At 44.5% G+C, this 26,002-nt stretch overlaps 1 protein-coding gene across 1 annotated transcript in view; it reads right to left on the bottom strand.

The window, feature by feature from the left end:
* The window catches only part of FAM50A (family with sequence similarity 50 member A), a 357,741-nt gene that overhangs the window by 300,632 nt on the left and 31,107 nt on the right, over positions 1 to 26,002 (bottom strand). The window contains exons 2-3 of the mRNA XM_069645472.1: positions 6,413 to 6,497; positions 5,921 to 6,020 (exon numbers count right to left, since the gene is read on the bottom strand). Coding sequence (XP_069501573.1) covers positions 5,921 to 6,020; positions 6,413 to 6,497 — 185 coding nt within the window. The remainder of the gene's footprint in view (positions 1 to 5,920; positions 6,021 to 6,412; positions 6,498 to 26,002) is intronic.

The raw sequence follows: 26,002 nt of genomic DNA, 5'->3' as shown, positions 1-26,002 counted from the left end.
TCTGAATTTGTTGAAGGTTTGAATGGTGTGGATGTTCTGAGGGAGAGTGTTCCATAGCTGGGTGGCTAATACCGGGATGCTAGAACCTCAGGCTCTTTTTAGATTGTATCTAGGCACCACCAAGGATGGTGTGTTAGATGATCTAGTGCATCTTTTGGATACCTTCCATGTGAACTTGTCTGTGAGATGGGGGGGGGGGGGGCTTGGAAGTTAATCGCTTTGTGTGTGAGGCAAATAGTTTTTAGTGCGATTTTGTCATGTATAGAGAGCCAACTGTGTTGCTTTCCAGTTTCTGAAATGTGCTCTCTTTTAGGAATATTCAACGCTGCTCCAAGCGCGTTGTTTTGCATAATCTGTAGTTCATTTACAATGGACTTGTTTGCTCGTAGATAAAGGCTGTTGCAATAATCCAATTTGGATTGTATGAGCGCTCTCGCCAGTGTAAGGCAACTGGTGGGGGATAGTACAGGTCTACAGGCTCTGATCAACTTGCCAGTGTAAGCTGTGGCCGAAGAGGTCATGTTGATCTGCTTTGTTAGGTTAGACTGGGCATCGAAATAGAAACCTAAAGTTCTTACATGTTTGGCTATGGGTATACTGTTCCCATCGATGACGATATTTGTGTAGTGAGGACTTAGTTTAAGAAGGTTATTATTAGGTGATCTGAATAGGAGTAGTTCTGTCTTATCATCATTCAGGCAGAGGCCATGTGTGGCCATCCATGCCTGAATGATGATGTAGACTTCGTTAATCCGCGTGACATCTGTATCATAGGTTCCTGAGAGGGGTAGGAGTATCTCGTGTCATCTGCATAATTTGTGTAGGTGACACCCAGACGGTCCAGTTTGTCGAATAGTGGCTTCATAAAAATGTTGTACAAAGTGGGCGAGACGCAGGATCCTTGGGGGACTCCGCAGGTGATGGGGATGGGGTCAGCATCTGCTGACGGTGAGAACACACGCATAGTTCTGTTAGCGAGGAAAGACTGGATCCAAGCAACTGCAGAGCTGGAGAAGTGGGCTGCAGAGGATAAGTGGTTGCAAAGTATGGAGTGATCCACAAGATCAAAAGCCGCAGAGAGGTTGAGTAGAAGTATGATGGCCATCTTTCCTTTGTCTTTCAATTCATCGATCTGGCTTTTGAGGTCGACAAGTGCAGTTTCTGTTCCATGCCGAGGTCTGAAGCCAGATTGACGGGTACCGAGTAATTTGTGGGCTTCAAGATAATCTTGTATTTGCAAGTAGGCTAGTCTGTCCAGAATTTTCAGTAGAAAGGGGACTGTCGTAATTGGTCTGTAGTTAGTGGGTATAGCTGGGTCAAGGGTCTGTTTTTTCAGTAATGGTAGAACCCAGGACTGTTTGAGGTTACTTGGGACGGAGTTGTTCGAGAAGGAGGAGTTTACAAGTTTAGAAATGAATGGGGCAAGGTCTCTAGCTGCATCTTTTATAATCTGAGCTGGGCAGCTATCACCCTTGCAGTTAGATGGTTTAAGAGATGCAATGATTTTGTCGACTTCAGGAATGGTGACTTTTTTGGGCTATGGGTTTACTTTCACGTAACTTTAGTGGAGCAATAGTATCAATGGCTTTAGTCATGGTCTCATTGTAGATGTTAGTTAGATTGTTGGGATCATTGGTGTCCGGTAGGGCATTGAGTAGGGGGGCTACCAAAGGAACTAGAGCATCTGCTGTAATGTTACGTTTATTCCGTGTGAGGCAATAAAGGGCTCTTTCTTTTCCAGGTTGTTGATATGCAATTCAAAGGTTATAAGATGGTGGTCTGACCATACTAGTGGAGTCGGATCAGGTAGGGTGATGGTGCAATTTATAATCGCATCCCAGTCAAGTATCCTTCCTTTTTCGTGTGTGGGTTTGGTGCTAACTTGAATATAGCCTTGTTCTAGTAGTGCCGAGGCTAGAGAGGTTGCGTGTGGGTCGCTCGTGTCCTTATAACCAAGGTTGAAATCTCCTAGGATGATATTTTGCGCCGTAGGTTTGGTGGTGTCGGCTGCTAGGGCTGTGATATCTTCTTCAAAGGACCCAGGGGGTCCTGGAGGCCTGTAAATGATGTGTATTGTGATGGTGCTGTTCGGTGAGGTTTGGAATTTAATTGAGAGGGGTTCACATGTCAGCGACGTAGGGATGGCTGGTCTTATATTAAGAGTGTCTTTAAAGATAATGGCTATTCCTCCTCCGCGAGCATTAGGTCTGTCTACACGGAGAATGGAGTAATTATCTGGGATGGCTAGGGCAATAGATGGGCCTGCTGCTTCATGCAGCCAAGTTTCTGTCATTACAAGGAAATCAAGGTTATTTTTCTCGATAATGTCGGCAATCTCAGTTGCATGTGCGACCAGTGACCAGACGTTCAGTAATGCTCCCTTAGTGGGTTGTGTTTGTGGGACCTTTGTTGGTAGACTGGGGCTAATGTCCCCTACCTAGGTTGTTCAGTAAGGCTGTACACCTTTTCTTTTTACGCCTGCAGTCATTATCCGTGCATCCAAGGTTCCCATGGTCAGAGCAAAAAGAACAAAGGTGGAAGGGAGGCTTCCCTCATTCACGAGAACAAGAAAAAGGCCCAGAGTCCAAGTGCTGGGGGTCTCATAGGTAGAGCGGATTTGGCATCAAAATGAAAAATCTCCCTAACAGGTACACATTGTTTTCGTAAAGGCATATTCATGGTTTTCTTGACACTAGACCATGGGCCATCTGAGAGCATCCTCAAAGCAGACTCTAAACTAAAGATATCAATAAGTGGATTGATGCTGGCGACACTGGGATTATTCCAGGCAGCAACTATTTGCCAACACCCAATATTTGAGGAAAAAATACAATAACCAGGTTATAGAGGAGGGTGACAGGGAGGGGGCAGTCGGGCCATTAACAGTCACAATCCATGAGTGATCCAGTATTGGGTGTAATGTCATGGCTCTGTGGTCCCGATGGTGCAGTTTTCTTGGCAGTGCAGATGGTCCTGTGTGTGGGGGAAAGCATTGCTTCCTTCTGTACATTGAATGGGGTTAATCGGAGGCAACCGACATACAGAAATAACGGTGCAAGCCACGTTTCCTGCCAGGAGGATTTTTAAAATGGCACTGCCCTCCCTATATTGATTTACGGATCAAGTGACCACACTCTGCACATCAGTGGATGCTGGAGAGGGGAAGACTGCTGAAAGAGCGCATTATTGAGGTGAACTTGGTTTGTTCTATGAGGGCCCCATTGGTGCATGTAGCTGTGGTGCAGAGGAGTGGGTGGAGTTCTGCCTGTTAAGGAGCAGTAAGCAGGACGGAGTGCTTTAAGGAGAACAAGAACCCTACCAAAGAACAGCCTAATAAGCAGTGATCCACGTAACACTGCTGCAACTTAATACAGTGGTTCAGAGTGAGACCGTGTTGGTCTTGGTTATTTGATCATGCTAATTGTTTACCTTCGTGAATGCACCGAATGGGAAGCATACCACGAGGGAGAAACCAGCCACATTGGAAATGAAGGATTTTTTCCAGCCATGATCTGTTGCAGCTGCGGGGGATATGAAGTAAAGCCAGGAAGAGGAAGGTCCCAGGGAGAATGAGTTGTCTAATGATGAATTAAACCTAAAGGCAGCAATTTAAGAACTACTGTGCTCTTCCAACCATGTGAAGGATGAAATTGTTACCCTAGTCTACCAATTGGAATCAATGCAGGGACGGTTGTATTACTAGAGCTTGCTGTGAAATTTCACGGTGCAAACCCAGATTCTGTTAGACAATTCCATAATGAGACAGGAGGATGTTGTTAATTGGTTAGAGAACCAAACACTAGCTGCTTCACTGAGGATCCCAGGTTCACCCAATTGCAAGGAGGAGACTTGATGCAGCCTTTTCTGAAGACAGCAGCACCACTGGGGAGTCAGTAAGAGGCAGTCATAAAGTAACCATGATGGCAGAGGGGCTTCCAAATTGGTACTGCAGCACTCCCATACCAAAGACTGACTTTTGTGACAGGAAACACAGGAAAAAAGGGGCATTCGGGCAAGTTGGCGTTCTCAGAACTTAAGACAGAGGAAACTGATCAACTGGGAGGCATAGTTCAAAATAGCAGAGGAAGACAATTTGTGGTATACAGCCAAGCTGAGAGTGGCGCATAGGAGAACAATCTGATATTTTCACAAACACAGCAGGAAATTTCCTTGAAAAAATACATTCCGAGATATCAAGTTAGGTTGAAAATACAAATGGTTGAGATGAGAACAGGTGAGAGTTTTACTTAATTGTACTCCCCGCCGACCCCCATGTCGTTACTGGCTGACTTAGTCTGCTCACCATTAGCCCCACTGTCCTCCCCCATACTGACTAGATATCTGGAGAATAGAAATGTAATTTAAATAACTGGAAAAGGTTAATTTCCTGGGAATTGGCAAGGAAAAACTCTGAGATTGGTTACAAGTGTACAGTGATGCAGGTTGTATTGTGGGGTTGAAGTTACAGTATAAGGTTGCATGCAGGGCTTGCCCCGGCAACTTGCCTCCTCATCCAACAGTCCAGGAGGAAGACGACTTCCAAGACGAGATCAATCCATAAAGCAAGTCCAAGCAAAATACAGTTCTAAGACAAAGGCCAAGAACCAAAACCATGGCAAAAGAAAATAAAAATCCCTGCGACTGACTTGAGAAACGCGGTCCTGGGAGGTCTAGGAACCTAGGATAGAGATTGGACTATCGACATTGGATCCATTAGCTTAGCCCTCACGCTGAATTCACTTTGTACCTCCTACCTCTGACTGTTGTGCTAAGATGCTTCCCTTTTGAGTTGAAAGGCCAGCCTGCAACCTATTCCAAAATTCAATAAAAAGGTATTAAAATCTAATAGACAACCATTACTGCGTTTTTAAGTAAGAGAGGATTCTAGACGTCAATACATTACTGAAGGCAAAGGCTGTTTTTTTCATTCTACCTCATGAGGCAAAGCAAACCACGATCTCCTCAGAAGTTTGCAACTCAGCAGCAATTACAGAAGCCTTCGAAGGTCATATTGCAAAGCTCCGACCAATCAGCAGAATAACGATGGTGATTGATTTATCTATCTAGCGCCAAAGGCATCAGGGCGCTAACATAAGGACACAACGGACAAAGTAAGACGGGACAACAAAAACCACAAAGACTGGACTGAAAGTTGTGTGTATTTGTGGATGTGCTTTGATACTCCCTGCTTTGCCTATGGTGGAGTTGCGAAGGGAGAGGGCTCAGTCGACAGCGCCACAACCACAGCAGAGATCATAAGACTGGGGAAATATGAAAAAGTTGGACGGGGTGGATGGGATTCTGCCAACACCACATCGAAGTTCATGAGGCGGTGACAAAAGAAGGAGGGGCACGACGCTGTCAATCTCAAAATTGGGATCATTGGAGTTGTGGGTGGAATTGGGACACTGTCACAAACAGTTGGGTAAATTAAGAATGGAAAGAAGAATTGAATCACTACAACACTCCAGTCTTCAAGATGGTGTGTCACTGCTACACTCACAGGTGAGATAATTAACATTGAATCAAAAAATAGAATGGGCAATGTCACACACACAGCTTAAAGAGGAAGAAGGTTGTGAGTGGAGGCAGAGGGGATGCATTGCTGTGCTTACAGCTGAAGGTAAAGCAGAGGGAGGGTACACGCACTACACCACTTAAACCAGATATCAATTGGTGCTAAGTAACGCGATTCCACATGTGAGGACACATGGAAGGTCACAGCGGGAGGGTATGGCATGGGTGAGATCATGAGGGGTGAGGTAGAGGGCCGAGAACATGCTGCTCCCAAACATGAAAGGGAAGTGAAGCCAACACGGTCATACTTGCAGAAAAGACAGAATTCAGAGAGGGGAGGGCACTGCCACACTCAAAGCAGAGATGCAAAAGGGCTTCAGGGGGTAGATACTGCCAAACTCACAGCTGCAGATCCTTGTACTGTTCCTTCTTGGCAAGCTGCTTCTCTCGCTCCTTTACTAAAGCCTCCTGCTTTGCTTTCATATCATTCAGCGTCACCAACCCTAGAAGGAAGGGAACAACAAAAAAAACATCTCAACACGAGAGCTGGAAGGCATGCATCCCAGGGGTACTTACAACTGGTCAGCACAATTGACAAATCAATTTCAGAGAACCCACAGAATCACTATGTTGTACATTCTGAGAAAACGGGTCACCCTGCTACAAGAAAACCAGCAGTCGAGCTGAAAGGAGCTCCGGCTCACAGAAGCAGGCCAGTCCACCGAAACGCTCCCAACCATTGGGGCTCTGTCAGACATAATGCAACCCTTACATACTATATTAAGTACAGAAGGCTCGGTAAAAATACAGGCAAAAAGACTGCATATTTATCAGAGATGTATGGCATCTGAATAGAGATAGAGAACAAACCCATTAAGCTTTCATCTGCACTTACCCACTGTGCTGGATTTGAGCTCTGCTTCCACTGCATCGTAGTGTGCAGAGAATTTCTTATTGATGTTGGACTTGACATCGTTCTCCTGTAGAAGATATGATCAGACGTTACTATATTTTTGTGGTTAAACACCAAAGCACCTTCACCCCATCCGGCCTCCTAAATGTACAAATGTATCCAAAAGAGGCATTCAAAAACCATTCACGCTCACTTAAGGGATGTTATTGCAGTTCGCTGAGCTTCCCTCAATGCGCTCATCAACTGCCCTAATGTTGTTATGACATAAGCAGTTATGTTGCCACAAGTGAAAACTCAGGCACCAGACCAAGGCAGAGCAGACCATGTAACCTTCAGGACACGCCGTACAACTACTAGACACTGGAAACACATTTAAAGCCGTCTGACATCCGTCACTTGTAGCTACTATGGCATTTTAATGAAAAGATGAAGAAAACGAATTTGGGCTTTTCAAAGTAAATATAAAAAGCATAAAATGCTATCAGGAGTATTCAAAGTGTCCTCCATTCAGGTTTTAAAATGAAAGGTAAATATAAAAGTGGGTGCTACTTTTCTTATTATACGTATGTAGTTACAGCTAGCTCTATGGAGCAAACATCCTGTACCAAGGAGGGCACACAATGGTTTAAACTATACGTTTATGACAGAGAGAATACCTGCCCAACACAGTGTGCACTCTTGGGTACCAGCGGTTCCTCATCATTGGTTGTTTTATATCTAAAACACGCGAGGGCCAATCATTTCATTAATATCAGGGCAAACAAAACCATTTGAATTCTCAACGGATTTCAGACACATGATCCATCGTCGGAAGAAATGTTGTTACCCTAATCATCCCTTAGCATATTGATGAAAATGCCATTTTCACACTGTGTTAAACATTAATTACAACTATGCTGCCCCTTCATCCTTCCTCTCCTCTGATGTCCTTTTTCCAATCATCTGCACACACAGGTCTGGGTACTCCTGGCATGGGCCCAATGTGGCAATTACTGGACAAGCCTCTGCTTTTTCAGGCCACAATGGTGGTGACTTAAAGCAGTGTTAAAAAAAAAAAAAAAAAAAAAAAAAAAAAAACAGCAAACATAACATAATACTATTTAATGAATTATAAATGTCACCTAGTATTATGATCAAATTGCATATGTTAAAGTCACGTGAATAATTATTAAAATGTTCTTTAATATTATTTCAAAAGACTTGCCCTTTTAATATTGGAAGTTCCCATTGACGTGTGAAATTGACAATTTTCAAAATATCACAAGAATGGTATGGATTTAAAAGAAATAAAGTTCAACAAAATAATGTAAAACCTAGTGTTAAAAAAAGTGTTCTCAGTTCATCATGGTTCTTCATAACTGCAATGTAAAATGAAATATTTGTCAGAATAAATCTATCATAACTGTATTTAATGGAAAATATATTTTTTGCTACTTTTCAGGCATCCTCTGGACAGGATGGTGCAGTCGGTACTTTTGGACCTATTTTTTTGATACATTGTCCCATGCTGGTTTCGCAGCCACGATAATGCACTAAAGGGGACCATATACTTAAAATGGCCACCCCTTCCAGTTTTGAGTCCCGTTCAATATGACCTGTCCTTTGTTAGCCGTCCTTCCTTTCCAGGTGAAGGCGGGCTCCCTTTCTTCGTGCATCTTGGCAGGCTACTTGCAAGAAGCCAGCAAAGATACTCCTTGGTGTGCAGCATTGCAGGAAGTGAGAAAGGGGCAGTCTGCCCCAATCCACATTTCTCCTGGGGCTTGGGGGCAGTTTGAATGTTGCAAAGTGTCCTTAATGGAAAGCTCGGTCACCCACAGACCATTTTCTGGATATAGGGTGACAAGCTGGAGCCAGGAACCAATTCGCCCACTGGAGTTGAAGAGGCGACCTAGGTATGCCAGAGGACTGCTGCAGAAACCAGCAATGGGTAAGTCAATACCACCACGTTGAGAACTTCGACCTCCATATCAACAGGGAAGACCTTTGCAAGGTGCCTTCCTCTCCAAGACTGGTGGGACCAAAAAGTAACCTGTTCTGCTCTAGTTGCTTCCCCCGTTTGCAGTCATAGGAGTATGCGCTCTGCATTTCCTCTGCCAGGCCGGGAACCAGCAGTTTGTCATTGCACGGACATCCGGCAGGCCAAACAGCTAAAAACTCTACCTGGGCATGCCTGAGACTCAGCTGGGACTCTGGAAATCGTTGTGCTGCCCTCCACCAGGCGATAAACCAGTAAGAAGACTGAAGTTTAACCGCCGAGTTGCAGAGGATCTCTGGACTTGGTTCGGGGTCATGCAAGAAGGGAATAGTTTCTTACCTGTAACTCCATTTCTCCAGCATTGGTATCTTTCATGGATTCATATGCTTAGAATATTCCCCGTCGTCAGACTGGGACCCCTCGGTACACATATATAGCCTTTTCCTATAGGAAAACTTCCGACACTTTTGTGTCCTATCTACGTCCTTTTAGGACCCGCCTACGCATGCTCCGTAGGCCGTCCCAGTATAAGAGGCCCGCCCCCGCGACTCCCCTTCAGATTTCAGCCCCTCCAAAGTAGGAAGGGTTAAAGTTATCAAGCAAATACATTGCATTCCGGGGAGGTTGGCGGGCGCATGTGAATCCATGAAAGATACCAATGCTGGAGAAATGGAGTTACAGGTAAGAAACTATTCCCTGCTCCAGCATTGGATCTTTCATGGATTCACATGCTTAGAATAGAATGTATAGCAGTAACATCTGAAACGGCGGTGAGAATGTAATGTAATATACCCTCACCATAATACACAATGCATATGTACAGCAGGAATAAGTTAACTCATATAACCTTACCCCCATAAAGTATACTGTCATCAAAAGGTAGAAAACAGAGTCTCCACAGCGTGGAGCTTACCTTACTGAAACAGATGGCGCAGGACAGCTCTTCCCATCTGCACCTCGTCCGCATGCTACCCGGCAAGGCAGTAGTGGCGGGTAAACGTGTGGGGGACTGACCAGGCCGCAGCCTGGCATATGTCTGTCAGCGGAATTCCTGCCCATAATGCAGCTGAGGAGGACGTTGCTCTTGTAGAATGGGCTCTAGGATGCCCTTGCAGCGGCCTTCCGGCCTTGGAGTGGCAAAACGCTATCGTCGATGAGACCCATCGAGCCAATCCTTGTTTAGAGATTGCTTTTCCCCTCGTCGACGGACCATATGCGATGAGCAATTGTCGAGTAGACCGGAGTTCCTGTGTACGATGTAGGTAAAATTTCAGAGCCCTCTTAACGTCCAAGGTATGAAGAGCTTTTTCTGCTGCCGATGATGGGGTCGCGAAGAAAGTAGGGAGAACAATGGACGAGTGTTTGTGATACACTGTCGGAACTTTTGGGACGAACGTAGGATTAGTTGCCAGGACCACGTTGTCCTTAAAGAATCTCAAGTATGTCGGGTCTACGACCAGCGCTTGCAGTTCCGAGATTCTCCTAGCTGATGTGATAGCAATTAAGAATGCCAACTTCCACGTCATGAATTTCATGTCCGACGTGGCCATAGGCTCAAAGGGCGGTTTCATTAAGCCTGCCAACACTGTGTTGAGACTCAAGTTGGAGGGAAACGTTTCACCGGGGGAAAAGTTTGAAATAAACCCCTCATGAAGTGTTTCACCAGTCTGTCGCTGAATAGAGGAGACGACTGTCTCTGCCTCGTGAAGCTTGAGATGGCCGCCAGGTGCACCTTTATCGATGTGAAGGGTAAACCACTCTCCGTCAAGAGAAGCAGGTAAGGTAGAACTTGTTCCGGCGTTACCGTCAACGGTTGTAGGCCTTGCTGTCCTCGACACCATTCACAGAACCTCTGCCACTTATAGGTGTAAGATTTGTTGGTAGAAGGGGCTCGAGCCGCCTGCAGAATTTTTTGACAATCCTCCGAAACGTCTAAAGCGCCGAACTCCGAAAAGTCAGGAGCCAGGCTGCAAGGTTGAGACTGTCCGGGTCGTGATGCCACACCGTGCCTTTGTCCCGGGACAGTAGGTTCGGGACTCTCGGAAACGCTGTTCCAGCGACAGGTGAAGCAGGTCGGAGAACCACGGTTGCCGCGGCCAATACGGTGCCACTAGAATTACCCGGCAACTGTATCTGCATATCCACTGTACTGTCCTCCGTATGAGGGGGAACGGAGGAAAAGCATAAAGGAACATGCCGTCCATGGGAAGGAGAATGCCTCCCCCATGGAGCCCTCCTGAGGCCATCTGCTTACGAATTGCTCGCATTTCTTGTTGTCCTTGGTTGCGAAAGCGTCCAGAGGGGGGTGGCCCCACTTCTCGAACGCTTTCATCAGCTGAAGTGTGTCCATTTCCCATTCGTGTATCTGTGCCATGCTTCTGCTGAGGGAATCTGCTTGCGAATTCCTCACTCCCGGGAGATGGTGAGCCACGATGGAAATCCTGTGCTTCAATGCCCAATGCCGTGTTTTCTGGGCCTCTATGGAAAGAGTTCTTGATCGCATCCCTCCTTGTTTTCTCAAATAAAACATGGCCGTCGTATTGTCGGTCAGTACTCGTCCTCGCGATCCCTTGATGTGTGGTAGGAATGCCTTAAAGGCCCATCGTACTGCTCTGAGCTCTAACACGTTTATGTGTAGGAGTGACTCCGTTGGAGACCAGCAACCCTGCGTTTGTAGAGTACCCATGTGAGCTCCACATCAAGTTAGGGACGCATCCGTGACTATGGTTCGCTGAAACTCCGGTTCCTGTAGGGGTACACCGTTGTTCAGATTGTGGGAACTCTGCCACCACTGAAGGGTCCGAAGCAGCTTGTCGTCGTCGATGGTTATCTTGTCTGACCACGATCCTTGGTCCTGCGTCCATCGGTCCGCGAGGAATTCCTGGACTGGCCTCATGAATAGGCGACAGTTTGCCACCAGATGGATGCAGGATGCCATGGCCCCTAGGACCGAAACGTATTTCCTCACTGAGAGCCTGGTGGTTTGTCGTAGTCGGCTCGTCAGCTGATTGAGTTTTGAGGTTCTGTCGAGAGAAGGCTTCACTAGCCCCAACTGGGTCTCGAACTGAGCCCCCAGGAACACCAATGTTCTCGAGGGCCGCAGAGAGGATTTCTCGAAGTTTATGGCAAATCCCAGCTGTTGCAGAAGCTGCATGGTGGCTTGCAAACTTGTGTTGGTCGACGCTGGGGAGGATCCCCTTACCAGCCAGTCGTCGAGGTATGGGTATACGTGGTGGCCTTGCTTCCTTAGCCAGGCCGCTACTGGGGCCAGGCATTTCGTGAACGTTCTGGGGGAGGTCTTGAGCCCAAAGGGAAGAACCGTGAACTGGTAGTGAGTCCGCCCTATTACAAATCTCAGGAATTTCCTGTGTTTCCGACACATTGGAATATGGAAGTACGCGTCCTGTAAATCCAGGGACGCTAGAAAATCCCCTTCTTGAACGGCGTGGATCACTTCCTGCAGCGTGAGCATTTTGAATTTTAGGCTCTTTAAAGACTTGTTGAGATCGCGTAAGTCTAAAATGGGACGCCATTTGCCGTTCGGCTTTGTTACGACGAAGTATCTTGAGTAGACTCCTTGACCTCTCTGTGATGTTGGAACTAATTCTATCACGCCCTTTGCTAACATGAGTGTTACCTCTTGTTGCAGTATCCTCAGATGGGAATGAGTGGTGAACGCAGGTGGAATGTGCGGAGGGCTGCGCTTGAATTGTAGAGAGTGCCCGTTCCTTACAGTGTCAAGCACCCATTGATCCGTCGTTATTCGTTCCCATTCGTCGACATATGCGGACACTCTTCCCCCCAGAACGGTGTGTTGACTGTCACTGCTGATCTTTATTTTGTTTGTCTCTCGACGACGGATAGGATGGTCTCTTCCTGGACGTCTGGAAGTTCCGGCGTCGGTTTGCCGTTTGGGAAGCACGCCTGTATCCCTGGGAGGGGTAAGCCGACCTGCCAAAGGATCTGTCTCCAGACGCAGAGAATCTGGAATTACCTGAAGCCCCTCTAAAGGGACGAAAAGACTTGTAGCTTCGGCCACTCTGGAGGGCACCCAATGAACGTGCCGTGTCCGAGTCCTCTTTCATTCCCTTTAGGGCCTCGTCTACCTTCTCTCCGAATAGAAGGTCTCCCTCAAAAGGCATATCTAATACTTTGTATTGTACCACTGGTCTGAAGTAGGTACACTTGAGCCATGACTGTCGTTGTAATACGACCCCATTATTGACTTGCTTGAAGCCTGACTCAGCGAGGTCCATCGCAATGTTTATTGCGTGATTGGAGGCTTCCTCACCCTCTCGGACAAGTAACATCGCTGCCTTCCTATGCTCCTCCGGAAGATGATCCAGCAACGGCGCTAGCCTGTGCCACATCTCTCTGTCGTATCTGGCTACAATAGCCAGAGAGTTAGCGGCCTTTACTGTGGTTGCTCCCAAGGATAGCACTTTTTTGCCAAAGGCATCCTGGCGTCTTGCTTCGTTTTCAGGCGGAGTCGTGCACTTGTGCTGGGCCTTCGCCTTCCTCGCCGCTGCCGCCGACACCACCGATTCTGGCGTTGGTTGGGAGGATAAACACTTGGGGGTAGGCTCTGGAGCCTTAAACTTTTTCCCGAGGCGTCCTTTCACTACTGGCTCCGAAAAAGGGTGACGCATTGTCTGCAACCCCTCCTTCCACACGTGGTCTAGTATTGGTATTGAGAACACAGACCTTCTCTTACCCATGTGGTCGAACAAAAAAACAGTCCTTTTTCTGTTCTTCCTGGGACAAACCAAATTCCTTACACGCCTTCTCCATCATAGAATGGAATGATGCAATGTCATCTGGAGGGGACGGGTGAGCTGGGCTTCTTGGGGTTTCTAACTCCACCTCTGACTCCCAGGTTGGATCCTTGGAGGGGGATGATGAGATATCCGACATGGCTCCCCTGTCAGACTCCGACTCTGGCAGCTCACCTTCCTCTTGGGTCGTAGCCCGAGGTCTGCCGGGCCAGCTATTCTCCCGCTCTTGTCCTCCCCCGAGGACAGCGACACAGCCTGTTCTTGCAATAAAGTATCCGGGGGGATCGGATCAAAAACTTCAGGCTTCCTGTAGAATCCCCGTTGACGGGGTCACCGTCGCAGTCGTCGGTGGGACGGTGGCTACCACATGCGTCAGTGGCAGGGTGGAGGCCGATGACTGGACCGCCGTCGACGACGGTGACTTAGCAGGTGGTTTAGGCGGTCCCGCCTTTTCCACACTTGGCCTGCCTTTACTCGACTCGAGGTCGATGTATGGTGATCGCCCGAGGAGGATTTCGGCCTTTCCTTGTCATACTTTTTTGGTGAAGATGAAGATTTTTTCGACGAGGATTCTCTAGCTGAATGACTCCGAGATGATTCTTTTTCCGTCGGTCACGATTTCTTCGCCGGTGGTTCCGACGAGGCAGCGCGGTGTGATGTTTTCGCCGACTGTGTGGAGCCTACCTCCGAAGGGGGGTATGCCCCCGCTCCATCATTCAGCCATGCCACCAGCCGTCGGTTTCAGTCTTTGAGGGTCTTTTGAGAAAACCCTTTGCATATGTCGCAGTTATCAGCCGAATGATGAGGGTGGAGACAGTATATACAATCCATATGTCCGTCCCCCTCGTAAACTTTTTTCAATACGCACGTCGCGCATGGACGGAACAGCGCTTTTCCTGACATGGAGGAAAAATGTTCTCGAACTCCAACTCCAGTACACAACCTTGTACAAAATAGTAAGACGACGCAAGGAGATCCCACTACTTTGGAGACAGTTGAAATCTGAAGGGGAGCCGCGGGGCGGGCCTCTTATACTGGGACGGCCTACGGAGCATGCGTAGGCGGGTCCTAAAAGGACGTAGATAGGACACAAAAGTGTCGGAAGTTTTCCTATAGGAAAAGGCTATATATGTGTACCGAGGGGTTCCAGTCTGACGACGGGGAATATTCTAAGCATGTGAATCCATGAAAGATCCAATGCTGGAGAAGTGCATCGGTGCAGATCCCCTTGATGGTGCCCTTTGTCACAGAATCGAATCTGGTTGTCCCCCTTAGAGTCTGAGGTATCCAGAGGAACCTAAAGACGATTGCCAGTGAATGCACTTGAACCCGTGACCTGACGAACTTGCACAGCGACTACACCGGTAAGTCTCTAAGTAGCGCTGTTTGCTGTGACCAGACGCTGCTCCAGGACCCAGGACGCCGCGAGAACTGTTCACCTTCCCTCAAGTGGATTTCCTTGGACTTTCATGGTATTGCATACCTTACTTGACTATAAGGACCAGTACCAACATCCACAACGAATATAAAGTGTTAATACCATCTATATTTGCATTTTGTTTAGGTGGCCCCGCCCCCTCTACGCGGAAGTCCATATAACTTGAGCAGCACGCGCATCAAGTACGCGCTCTAAGTAACGCTGTTTGCTGTTCGCTGTTATTTGGTATGTTGGTCAAATGTAAAATCTGATTCATCTTTTGAACGGGTTAAGCTCAATACGTGCTCGCGTCCGACACAGCTGGGCAAGTTGTTTTTTTTTTCTTTTCCCCTGTTCTCTGAACCGGATTAGAACTTGCTGGCCTACACGCACGTAATCACCCAGTCCAACATACCGTCAGAACCCGTTGCAACTTACTACCAATAGTTAATTTCTCTCTTCCCAATTTTCTGTAATCTTTTTACTGCACATCGACCATGGCCAGCGGTCTGCAGAGCGGGTGGTGTAACGATTTTGGATCAACCGTCCTTACGTCTACCAGCATCGACTCACGTGTTTGCCATGGCCGCACGTCGTATATCGCACCTGCCGCTTTAGATGCAATCACTTCAGGTACTTCTGGGGAGACTACGGGTTGCCCAAGCTTTCCTTCCCATGTAGCTATAATTCACGCCACAGAAGCGAACTATCCATCTACTCCTGTTTCCTCGGACTCCCCCTTGCAGAGGTATGTGAATAGCTCAGCGCGACGGCAACCCGCCGAAGTATTCGGAAGTTGCTCAGAATCACCATCGGCTAATATTCCGCCTAATGATCAGTACAAACTCACTATGAGAAACATGGCTGCTCTTGGCACGTTAACACCAATTGCTTCTGGTTCTTCAAAAAGGAACCATTTGTTAGACCACCAACCATTAAGCAATCAAAGCTTTATGAATGAGCCCAATAGGGATTTACATCAAGACATCAATCAGGAATTGCCACCACTGCGCATATCATACTCTTCTGACTTGGCTGATGTATTTATCAAGCCCTCTCAAGCTGCAATGTCAGGAGGATTTATCTCCATTGATGATAAAGACTTGTGATCCTCAGGCACCTTTCCAGTGATTATTAAAATATTAGATCTACTGGACAAGGGCCATGACTTGACCCACTTGGAATTGAAGGATATAAAAGCTTTCCTACACCATTTATGCTCTAAAATGGATAAGATTGAAGGGTTCATAATTGCTGCAGACACTATAAGATCTATCAATTACCAACCTCTATCAAACTCCCCTACTAATTCCATTTTATTACGTCTTGAAAAAGGCACCCAATATTGCCATGAGGCATTGGCACCACTTACTCAGCCTTTAATTGGTGCCACTGCCACTTTGCCATGTAATTGTAATAATGAAATAAAAGAGCTCAAAGCCTCAGTAGAGGAAATGAACTCAACAATCGCCTTCCAGTTATCCAACCTGGTTCAACTGGTCGACTCCCCTGACAGTCCCTCGACCTTGGCGAAAGTACTTAATCAGCAGCAACAGAAGGAACAAGAAAGCTCACATTCTGATGAGACATTTTCCTTTCTGTCGCGTTGAGCCAAAAAGACCCACTTGTGAGCAGTGAAAAGATATGCGAAGAGGAGAAAGAAAGCACTGTCAAAAAAGAATAGTAATAACGAAGTTAACAATTCTGTGTCTTCGCCATCTGAGGACCCTCAGACCGTAGAACCAGAAACTGTGATAGTAATTTCTGATGAGGAAAGTATAGATCTACAGCAATTGATGAAAGAAAGTCAAGAGGCACTCATACCAACTCTAAAATTGAAACCCAAAGTTTTATATAAAATTAAAATGATCCAATCCGCTCCCAAAAAACTAGTGGCACCTGTGAAGACTGCCAATTGTAAGTCTGAATCAATAATCAAACTATCCAAAATACCAGTGGACACCCTCAAAACGAGAGTTACTGGAACAGTTGGTAATATGCCTGAAACTGACTCCATCCCAAGTGTCAAAATAAATCTGAACAACTACTTTCTGATTTCGGGCAGAAGTTGCACGACCAGAAGAGACGTCACAACTGAAGATCCTTTAAACAACAACGACCTCATTGTGCCTCCAAGAAAACCATATAGTGCTGCATGCCTCGTGGCACCTAGCTATAAAGATTCAAGTTCAAATAAAAACGATCTGAGTAATGCTAATATTTCAAGTATGGCAAATGGTAAGGTCAAGGTTACGAAATTAGACACTGAGCCCGTCCGGGTATCTAATGTCCATCCCAGGACCAAATCCACATCTGAAATTGAAGCGACGCAAACCTCAACCGCCCTAAATCGCATATTCATACATGGCTCGGCACTTAGCAGGTCTCTTCCTGAAAACAATAATGGCAAAGCTTTAGTGAATCCCCATCATGAAACACTTGAAATATTGAGGAAAGCCCTATATGATGGTTCTTTCAATGCTGAAACACTAACTAAGGCGATACCACCTCACCCACCACAGATGGCTAGGGCGGATGTTGGGCGGATGTTGGGCCTCCACCCCCCGACTCGAAGAGAAAACATCTGAGCAACCATCCTTGGTGGACAAAAAACATTATATAATTGGCCTTGAGGGGGACAAGATTTCTACGGCTAATAACCGTATTAATCGATCCTTTATTTTGGCCTTATTCTCACGAATTCCCCAACTAAGAATGGTTAAATCGGAGGATATTTTGAGAGTATCTATGGCTAGAACTAACAACTTTAGAGCGACATGTTACTTGAGTTCCGAGACCATTATGAAATTTCTCTGGTTTATCCGAGCTGAAATAAAAAATGAGGGACTCAATTTATCCACCTTCGAATTCGAAGCAAGTGCAAATGACTTTTTGGCATATCTTAATCCTTCTGTTGTCGAAACATCTGCGACAGGAGAGTTTGCCCATAAACCTGAAAATGGTGTCGATCGCGACATTCATGAGTTACTGAATTTAGTATCCACCACAAAAGGTATTCCGTGGCTCGAACCAATGCTTACTGCCATTTTGGGTTCCAAAACATCGCTTACTACCTCATAGTATCCTGAAAGTATTGAACTAAATGTCCTTTCTTGAAACTCATGTGGCCACGCTAATTTCATGAGATGGTATTTGTCACTTTCCCTTGACAATCAACTCATGATCATATTACTACAGGAAACAATGAAAATGGAGTCTTTACGATACCTGGGTTTTCTACGTATTGTTTGCCTGCAAAAGATCTCTACAAGGTCGACCGTCCGGAGGCCTTGCAACAGCAATTAATAATTCTGTTAGTTCCCAGAGCAAGTGGATATGGGAATCGGCGAGTTTACTTGGTGTACTTCTAAACATTAATTCATTAAGATACCCTCCGATTCTAATCGTGGCATTATATTGTAATTATATTGTAATCCAGCCGTCTCCACGATTGATGCAATGCTTGATGAGCTTGACGCTTGTCTAGAAAATATATCTAGCAAGCATCAAGCCCTGGAAATTATTATAGGCAGGAATTTCAATTGTGATAGTAGAGATCCTAACGAGTATGTAACACTAAAGTCTTCCCTTTTAGCACGTACCAGCAGAGGGAAATTTAGCGAACTACTAAGAGACTGGGATATGGATATGGTAGAGAGTAACGATATGAAGTGGCAAATTACATGGGCTCGTGGATCAAAAACCTCCATGATCGATTTTATATATGTTACTCGTACGCTATCCTTACTCACTGCACCACTTGAAATCAGTCAGATCCTATCCAGCGACCACGCCCATATATTCTGCACCTTGAAATTGGAGTGCGAACTGCTCACGATTGAGTCAGCTCTGGCTTTAGTAGAGATTGATCGTCCTGAAGTATCTATTAGGTGGAGTCAGGGCTTGTGTCACCAATTTGTCAGGCATGTTTCGAAACAAATGCGATTGCTTGGACATGAAAATAGTAAATCAGAATTGCCATTAACCAATCAGTAATCCGAATTGATCAATAAGGCACTCACTTTCTTTAGAAAAAAGTACATCAACAAGGACCACTCTCACCCATTTGATTCCGCTTGTAAGTTGTTGAAAAGGGAAAAGAACAAAGCACTGAGACAACTCAGGAAACGTGGTCTGGGAGTAGCGCACTGTAGGAATATGCAGATTCAAATCCTGCGTGTATATAAGCAGAATCTCACAGATGCCGGCATCCTCAAATGCAATAGAGAGAATTGTGATTTAATAAGAGCTATAACATCATACGACACACAATTTGGCGCACAATTAAAGGCGTTAACAAAACTATTGTGTTGGAGACATCCAACTGTATTTCCGAGCATGCATGGCATGATTACATAACAGTCAAATTTCAGCTTCCAGCAAAGTTCAAAACCAAACCAGAAGTACTTCTGTGCTACAGTATGATTGCACGTTTGGAATGGACAATTGAAGACATTAAATGGGCCATATCGAGACTATCTTATTCTAAATCAGCAGGACCCGACGGCTTTCCTCCATGTCTCTATAAAACTGATCCCGAGTTTTGGGCAGTAATCTTAAAAATTAAATTTGAAGCCATCATTAATTCAGGAACCGTTCCACCATCATGATTAACTGTGAATATTGTCCCAATATTCAAAAAGGGCGACCCTACTTTACCACAGAATTATCGGCCAATTTCTCTAATTCACACGGATGCCAAACTGCTTGCGATTCTGCTCCTATATGATCTTGAAAAATCTATTGAGAAGAAAAGTCTTTACTCAAAATACCAAACGGTTTTAGGAAGGGCATGAGTACTACACTTAATGCTGTTATTATGGCACACATGATAGCAGGCACAATTGGAAAGAACTCTTGCCCATGTATATAGGCATGATTGACATGACGTCGGCTTTTGACAATGTTGTACGTAACCTCCTTTGGAATAAGTTGAAGAATTTGGGAATTCCTAATGTATTACTCTACTGGTTTATCAAGCTACACACCAATACTTCTTACAAAATAAAAATTTCAGCCGATGGTAGAACTACCATGCCGATTAGATCAATAGGTCTTAAGTAAGGTTGCAACCTTACGGCTACATTTTTTAACTTGTACCTCTCTGACCTAGACAAGGAATGGGATCATAAGAACCTGTTCTCTGTCAAAGTTGGCACAATGCGCCTGAAATGGGTAGCGTTTGCGGATGATATCATTTTTTGATCCCACCACAGCTGGGCTGCAAACAAAATTATTACTTTGAGGAATTTGCGATTGCACACAATTTAACGCCAAACCCGGTAAAAACGGTCATTATGAAATTCGGCACAAAGCAAAATAGTAGGGAGTACCAATGGCAGAATATGAAACCCCAAATTTTGGATTATAGCATTATAGCTTTGGAGATAGATTGGGATGTAATAGAGTCTAGGATCTGGAAAAGTACTTAAGCTCTGCCAGTTTGTGTTCCAGTTGTTAGTTTGCGCTATGAACTAGGTCTTTCATCACTTAGATCATGGCTAGAATGGAAGTGGATGACTCTGTACAGACTAATCTTAGATCCTCCAAAGAATTCCTTATTTGAGGAAACTGCTATTGAGTACCAACTAGGAAACAATGTTTTCCTGTGTAAACTGGGGAAAAAATGTTTGGAACTCTTGTCTGGCTGCGACTGTGATGCAGAACTCCTTTTACAGAACCCTTTGAAAGTGAAAGAAAAAATGAAATTGACTGATTGGGTAAGAACCATTGAAGATATGTGAAAAAAATGAAAAGATCAGCTTCCCTGTCAGTATTAGATAAACGCCTTTCAACCGTGCTGGCTTATTTAAAGAAATCCGCGGTTTAGGTCTACTTTTTTGAGGTTTCGTCTAAATTTAATTCCTACCTTAGAGTTACTAGCTATTAGAGATAAGGAAGGAGCGATTGTACCGATTTGTGATAGGTGCCCTAGTAGTGATCTCCAGACTACCAAGCATTTGCTATCTAGTTGCTCTGGGACCTGGGGCCTTAGGGCTGGTCATTTTAATAGATTTGTTCATGATAAGTCTTATATTAATTCCGAGGAGTTTCTACTGGGAATGACTATCTTCTGGGAATGAGTCGGCTTTATCAATTGAGGTTGTAAGGTGCTTAAGGGAACTGAAGTTAGTTTTAAACTGAATTGTTAATGGTGATTTGTATTCCTGTGTTTTTCTTTTTTTTTTGCTTTTTATTCAAGATGCTTCTGTTGTTTTTAGAATATGTAAATTTCTGTTGGTTTGCGTATTGTTATTTTTTGTTGAAATGTGTTAAGTCAAATTGGCTATTGCACAATAAATTAAAAAAAAAATTTAAATTTTTTTTTAAAAAACCCACATTTTGAGCATTACTAGTGCAACCTATCTTGGATATAATCTTTCAGCCCAAAATTCAATTAAAGCATGGACAGAGTTTATTAAAAATAGGACTCGACCCCTCCTGTCCCAACTAAAAAGAATCCACACGAAATATTGCACATTTTCACTAACTCTCATGATTGATTTCATGACAATGAAAATTGAAAGCGTTATCTTATACTCTCTTGATATATGCTTATGTGATTTGAGTGTAATTTTAGATTATTTACAGGGATCACTAATAAAATCTGCAATGAATTTAGCTATGTCCATACCGAATGCTGTACTACGTCATGAACTTATGGCATTAGCAGGATGTTGGAAATGGAGACAATTATCTAATTACGCAAAAATCCACTTCCCTCCCAAGAACTCATTATATGAAGACATGAAAAGCATGTTGAGCATTTCCACATCCTCTTCTTTTACTCAATATCACCTAAAAATGCAACATTTATTGAATGTCTTGCTTATCACCGTTGACGATGTTCACCAGCGTCCAGGCTATGCCAAAAAAAAAGCTTTTTGAATGGGATTGGTGTTTAACCATAGATCGAATAACAACCTACAAATAGTATAAAGAATATGGTGCATTTGTCAAACAGCGCATTCCAAGATACGATGATATTGTGCTATTTCCATGCAATCACACAAGAAAAGCGTATATATGGTACAGGCTTAACTTATACCACACTAGGGAAAGAACCATGAATTGGAACGAAAAAGAGAAAACTAAGCAAAGCAAATGTCGATTCCCCTCATGTAATGAGCCTAAGGAAACATTGATACATCTTATTCTCGAATGCCCTCACTTTAAGTCTACGAGAACTAACCAATTAATGAAATTTGTAAACATTGATTATGAGGATTGTCTCCAATTTCTATGGGCACAAATGATGCAAGGCACGCACAAACCTCTAATATTTAAATAAGTTGGCCTTTGCAAATACATAGAAAAAGAGCTCCTTAGTTTTGACAATCAATGAATATTATCTGTTTGGTTGTGTCATTTTCTATCTTTAAAGTTGAAATGTTTTAGTATGCTAAAGATAGCTTTTAAAGCTTTAAGCTTGCACTGATGCTTTCCTCCTTACTTTGTTTAAAGCTCTCACTGTCCAATCCGAATAAGCTGGACAGGAGTTTCAAACGTGCTGACATAGACGGCTCTTATGAGAGAAATTGAACTATTTGTCCTTTGATTCTATGTTCGTTTCTTTACTTTTTCTTTTTCTGCTTGTTACTCTCTTCTTTCCTTTCTGTTTTAATGTTTTAAGGTGAACATATTATAAGGGTAGAATGCTAATGTAAATGTTAATGTGATTTTAAATATAAAAATGTAATTGTAAATATGTTGTTGACTATTTAAAATAATTTTGTAAAGGTTCTAAATTTTTGTAATTGAACCATAAACAAATTTTAAAAAAAATGTCTTGTTTTTCTGAGAGATTTAGTGTAACCTGGGACAGTTTCTGACTTTCTAGGGGATCGAGGGACAGAGATCCCTTAGATCTCTTGAACTGCCCCTCCCTATTGGGTTTACATTGGGCGTAAAATCCTGCTAACTTTAGCACTATCCGGGTCCGTACCATGGCAGTGTTGTCAAGGTCATTACGTCTGTGGGCCCTCCTCAAGAACCCCAGGAGAGGTAATTGTACCTCCTGTTGCTGGAACTGGACTTGATTCCATTAAGTCCCTATTTTGCATTACTGCATTTGCCCTGCTCTAACTGAACTTTAGTACTTTACCTGTACTAGCTGAGTGAGTCTTCCTGGCTACCCCCCTCTCCTCTTAGGAACCTTTTTGAACACCTCAACCACTACCAGAAACTTGCTACAGGTTAGGGCTGGACATCTAAAGTTAACGTATATGGTGCCTTAGAATAATAAGGTGTATGTATACTGTGTGCTTAACACCCATTCTCCTTACTTTAGTGAATGCATTTATTGTTTGGAGAAATGCTTGGGGTTCGAAAGTATTGTGTATAGTGGGTTACCTAACTGCGAGTTGTATACAAGTACTAAAGTATTTTTGGTTACCTTGAAAGCATGCCTTAGTGTGTAGTATTATAATAAACGACTACATGAGAGTGCGTGTGACTGCAGTGTCGTGAATGGACCCCTGGTTAACCTGCTCTGCGCTGCTGGGGAGCAGATATACCCTTCAAGCCACCTTTAAAAATGCCTCACTGCGTGGTGCGCGCAAAAATGCGTGCAAGGTGCAGCCCTCAGCAGGAAACAGCCAGCACCCTGTTTGAAGATAGTCTTGGATAAGTGTTAAAGGTTGCTGTAAAATGCCATCTTCTTATGACCCGAGAAGTAAAGTGGTGGCCATTTCTCGTAAAGAAGATCTAATGCCCCGAGAGTCAAAACGTCCTGAACATGTCACAGATACACAAGACACGCTGTCAGGATGCAACTGGAGACTATAAGTCCACCCCTAAAGGGATTAATGGGTCAGTGGTCCCTAAACACGTTCATCTTTCAGCAGCAAATAAACCTGAGGCATCAAATGTTTCGGGGCTGGCATCATACGCAAAGATAACAGCGTTCTGTGCAAATAAGAATGCAGAAAGGCAATTAGTACCCAATATTCCGAGGCCGTCGCCCATTATTTAACAGGGTGATGACAAGAAGATTCCCGATGCAGATTTTCTGAGCCTGTGGAAAAGGAGCTACTATTGAAGATAGGGACTCTAGAAAGCTGGTTGCATTTGCCTCCCCATGTAGTGGGACCACTGGAGCAATCGCTGAAATTAGTGTATAAATCACAAGCTGCTAAATCACCGTCATCTTTGACCTCAACTCCCTCTCTGTTCTATCCAACGTAGGTCAGTCACAGTGTTGTTCCACCTCTAGGCGCTACAACAATATCAGCGCTAAACTACGGTCTGAACTCTATGGTCAGATTATACACGAATATTCATTCGAATTTAAATGAACAGAAAGTAATGATTGCTTCAACTAATTTGATAATTGCTTATTTGGAGGGGTATCTTGTGGCCTCTACTAAATAAAGGTCGCTGAATAAGACGCAGGTGTTGAGTGGCATGTCGGCTTCTTTTTCGCCTTCACCCATACTAGTAGATAATTCCCTAGTTAGGGGTGTCAACACAGAGAGGGGTGATGTTACAATATCAACTGGGAATGTGGAGGTTACTGATCTCCTCCTCCCACAATGCTCACAAGATGTGATCTTGGAGGAGACAGAGGAGGAAGTGGAGATGCAGGACGACCTAAATTACTCCATTTTCTACCAGAGAAGGATAAAATACATATATATTAAAAAAATGTTGGCCAACAACTGCGGCTCCCGGGAATTCTTAGGTACAATTCAATTGGCCTCAGAGGAAAAGGGATTATCCCCGATGAAGAAAAAGAAAAAGGGGCGTGAAGAGAAAGAACCGGCGTAAGAAACCCACGCAGTTCCTTTTGTAAACTTCAACTCATTCTTCAAGATTCTTTCAATCACCCGCTGATGATTGGCAAACAATGCACCTTCATGCCATGCGCAGACTCCTGTAAAGGCCCTACGATCTGCTCACAGACGCTGCCTCATCATACCAAGATTCAACCGCAAAATAGAAGGGGGTATAGCTTCCCAGTGTGCGCTGCCACCCTCTGGAACAACCTCCCCCTTCCTCTGCGTGCTGGACCCACCTTCCACATGTTCAGGAAAAAATTCAACTCACCTGTACAACTAATTTCAATGCATATTTTTGTCATCCGTCCTCACTGTAACTGGTGCCTAGATGCGCACGGGCTTGGAGCGCTTGTATGAATGCGAAAATAAAATAAATCAAAATAAGGCATTGTCGCAGTCAGAGGGCTGAGCGACCGGAGATGGTACAAAATGGATGACATGCCTGATGAGGATAGACTAGACGGCTTACAAAATACCTACACCTTTTTGTCTAATAACTTGCCTAAAACCTCCTTGAGTATGGATAGGGCTGATGACAGGAAAAGACGATTAGGTTTCAAGCAGATCGTGCCCCTCTTAAGAATCTGTCAGAGGTAATCACGTCACGACCTGTGACTAAGTAAAGCCCCCTCTATAAACGACAATGCCCCATTCATCACTGTGTAACAGAGAAGATTGTCTCTTTCTTCAAAAGGTAACCAAAAGAGTCTGGTTCAGTATGGGGATCACGTTACTATTTATTTTTTTATTTGTATAGCGCATAATAGCCTGTGGGAATCCTGGCGCTGTTAAAGGGGTAGGTAAGCTCCTTAGTTACAGTGGTACATACATTGAATAACATAGCAATTACAGAGGTAGGTTACTTAGTTACAGTGGTAAAGGACATTACATCTCAAGTGTACACAGTTCGTTTGGTTACAGGGAACTAGAGTACGCAAGAGCAGGTACAAGGAGGGAGTGCAGAGGTATTGGGGGCTTTGCGGAATGCAATGTGGGAGGGTTCATTTCTGAGGGTAAATGGCAGGGAATTCCATTGTCTGGGAGCAATGAAAGGGAAGCTAGAACCACCTGCTTTACTGCCCCTAAAAGTGGCTTGAGATTCCGAGTCTTGAACTACTGCAGATTGTAAAAGGAGACATAATTGTCAAACAAATGTGCAGGCCTTATTCAATTCCTTTGAAAGTTTGAGAGACGTAGGGGTTGATTCATGGGATTAATGCGCCGAAAAACATGGATGTGTGCGCCATTCTGCCCGCAAATCCCGGTTTAACAAATGGGGAATTGCGGGCAGAATGCTGCACAAATCCACGTTTTTCGGCGCACAAATTCCATGAATCAGCCCCATAACCTCGAGTGATACTGATTGAGTGGAATTTGTCAACGATTATGTCCTTGACTATCTAAAACTGCACATTAAATCTAAATTGGTTGCTCAAGTTCTCCTGGCCGGCATAGATCAGCTATTACCTTGTGGTTATGAGCCAAAATTGGTAACCGATCCGCTGATAAGAGGTGGTATTCAGGAGACCCATCATATGTCTGGTGATAAAAATGAGTGGTCAAAGGGATGTTTCAGATCTCCTGCACCAATGATGATCTAGTCATGAGAAGAGTGACAATGGGAGG

Source organism: Ambystoma mexicanum, chromosome 2p (genome assembly GCF_040938575.1).
Source record: "Ambystoma mexicanum isolate Mex_15411 chromosome 2p, UKY_AmexF1_1, whole genome shotgun sequence".
In the NCBI taxonomy this organism is placed as follows: domain Eukaryota; kingdom Metazoa; phylum Chordata; class Amphibia; order Caudata; family Ambystomatidae; genus Ambystoma; species Ambystoma mexicanum.
This window is presented reverse-complemented; position numbering and strand designations above follow the sequence as displayed.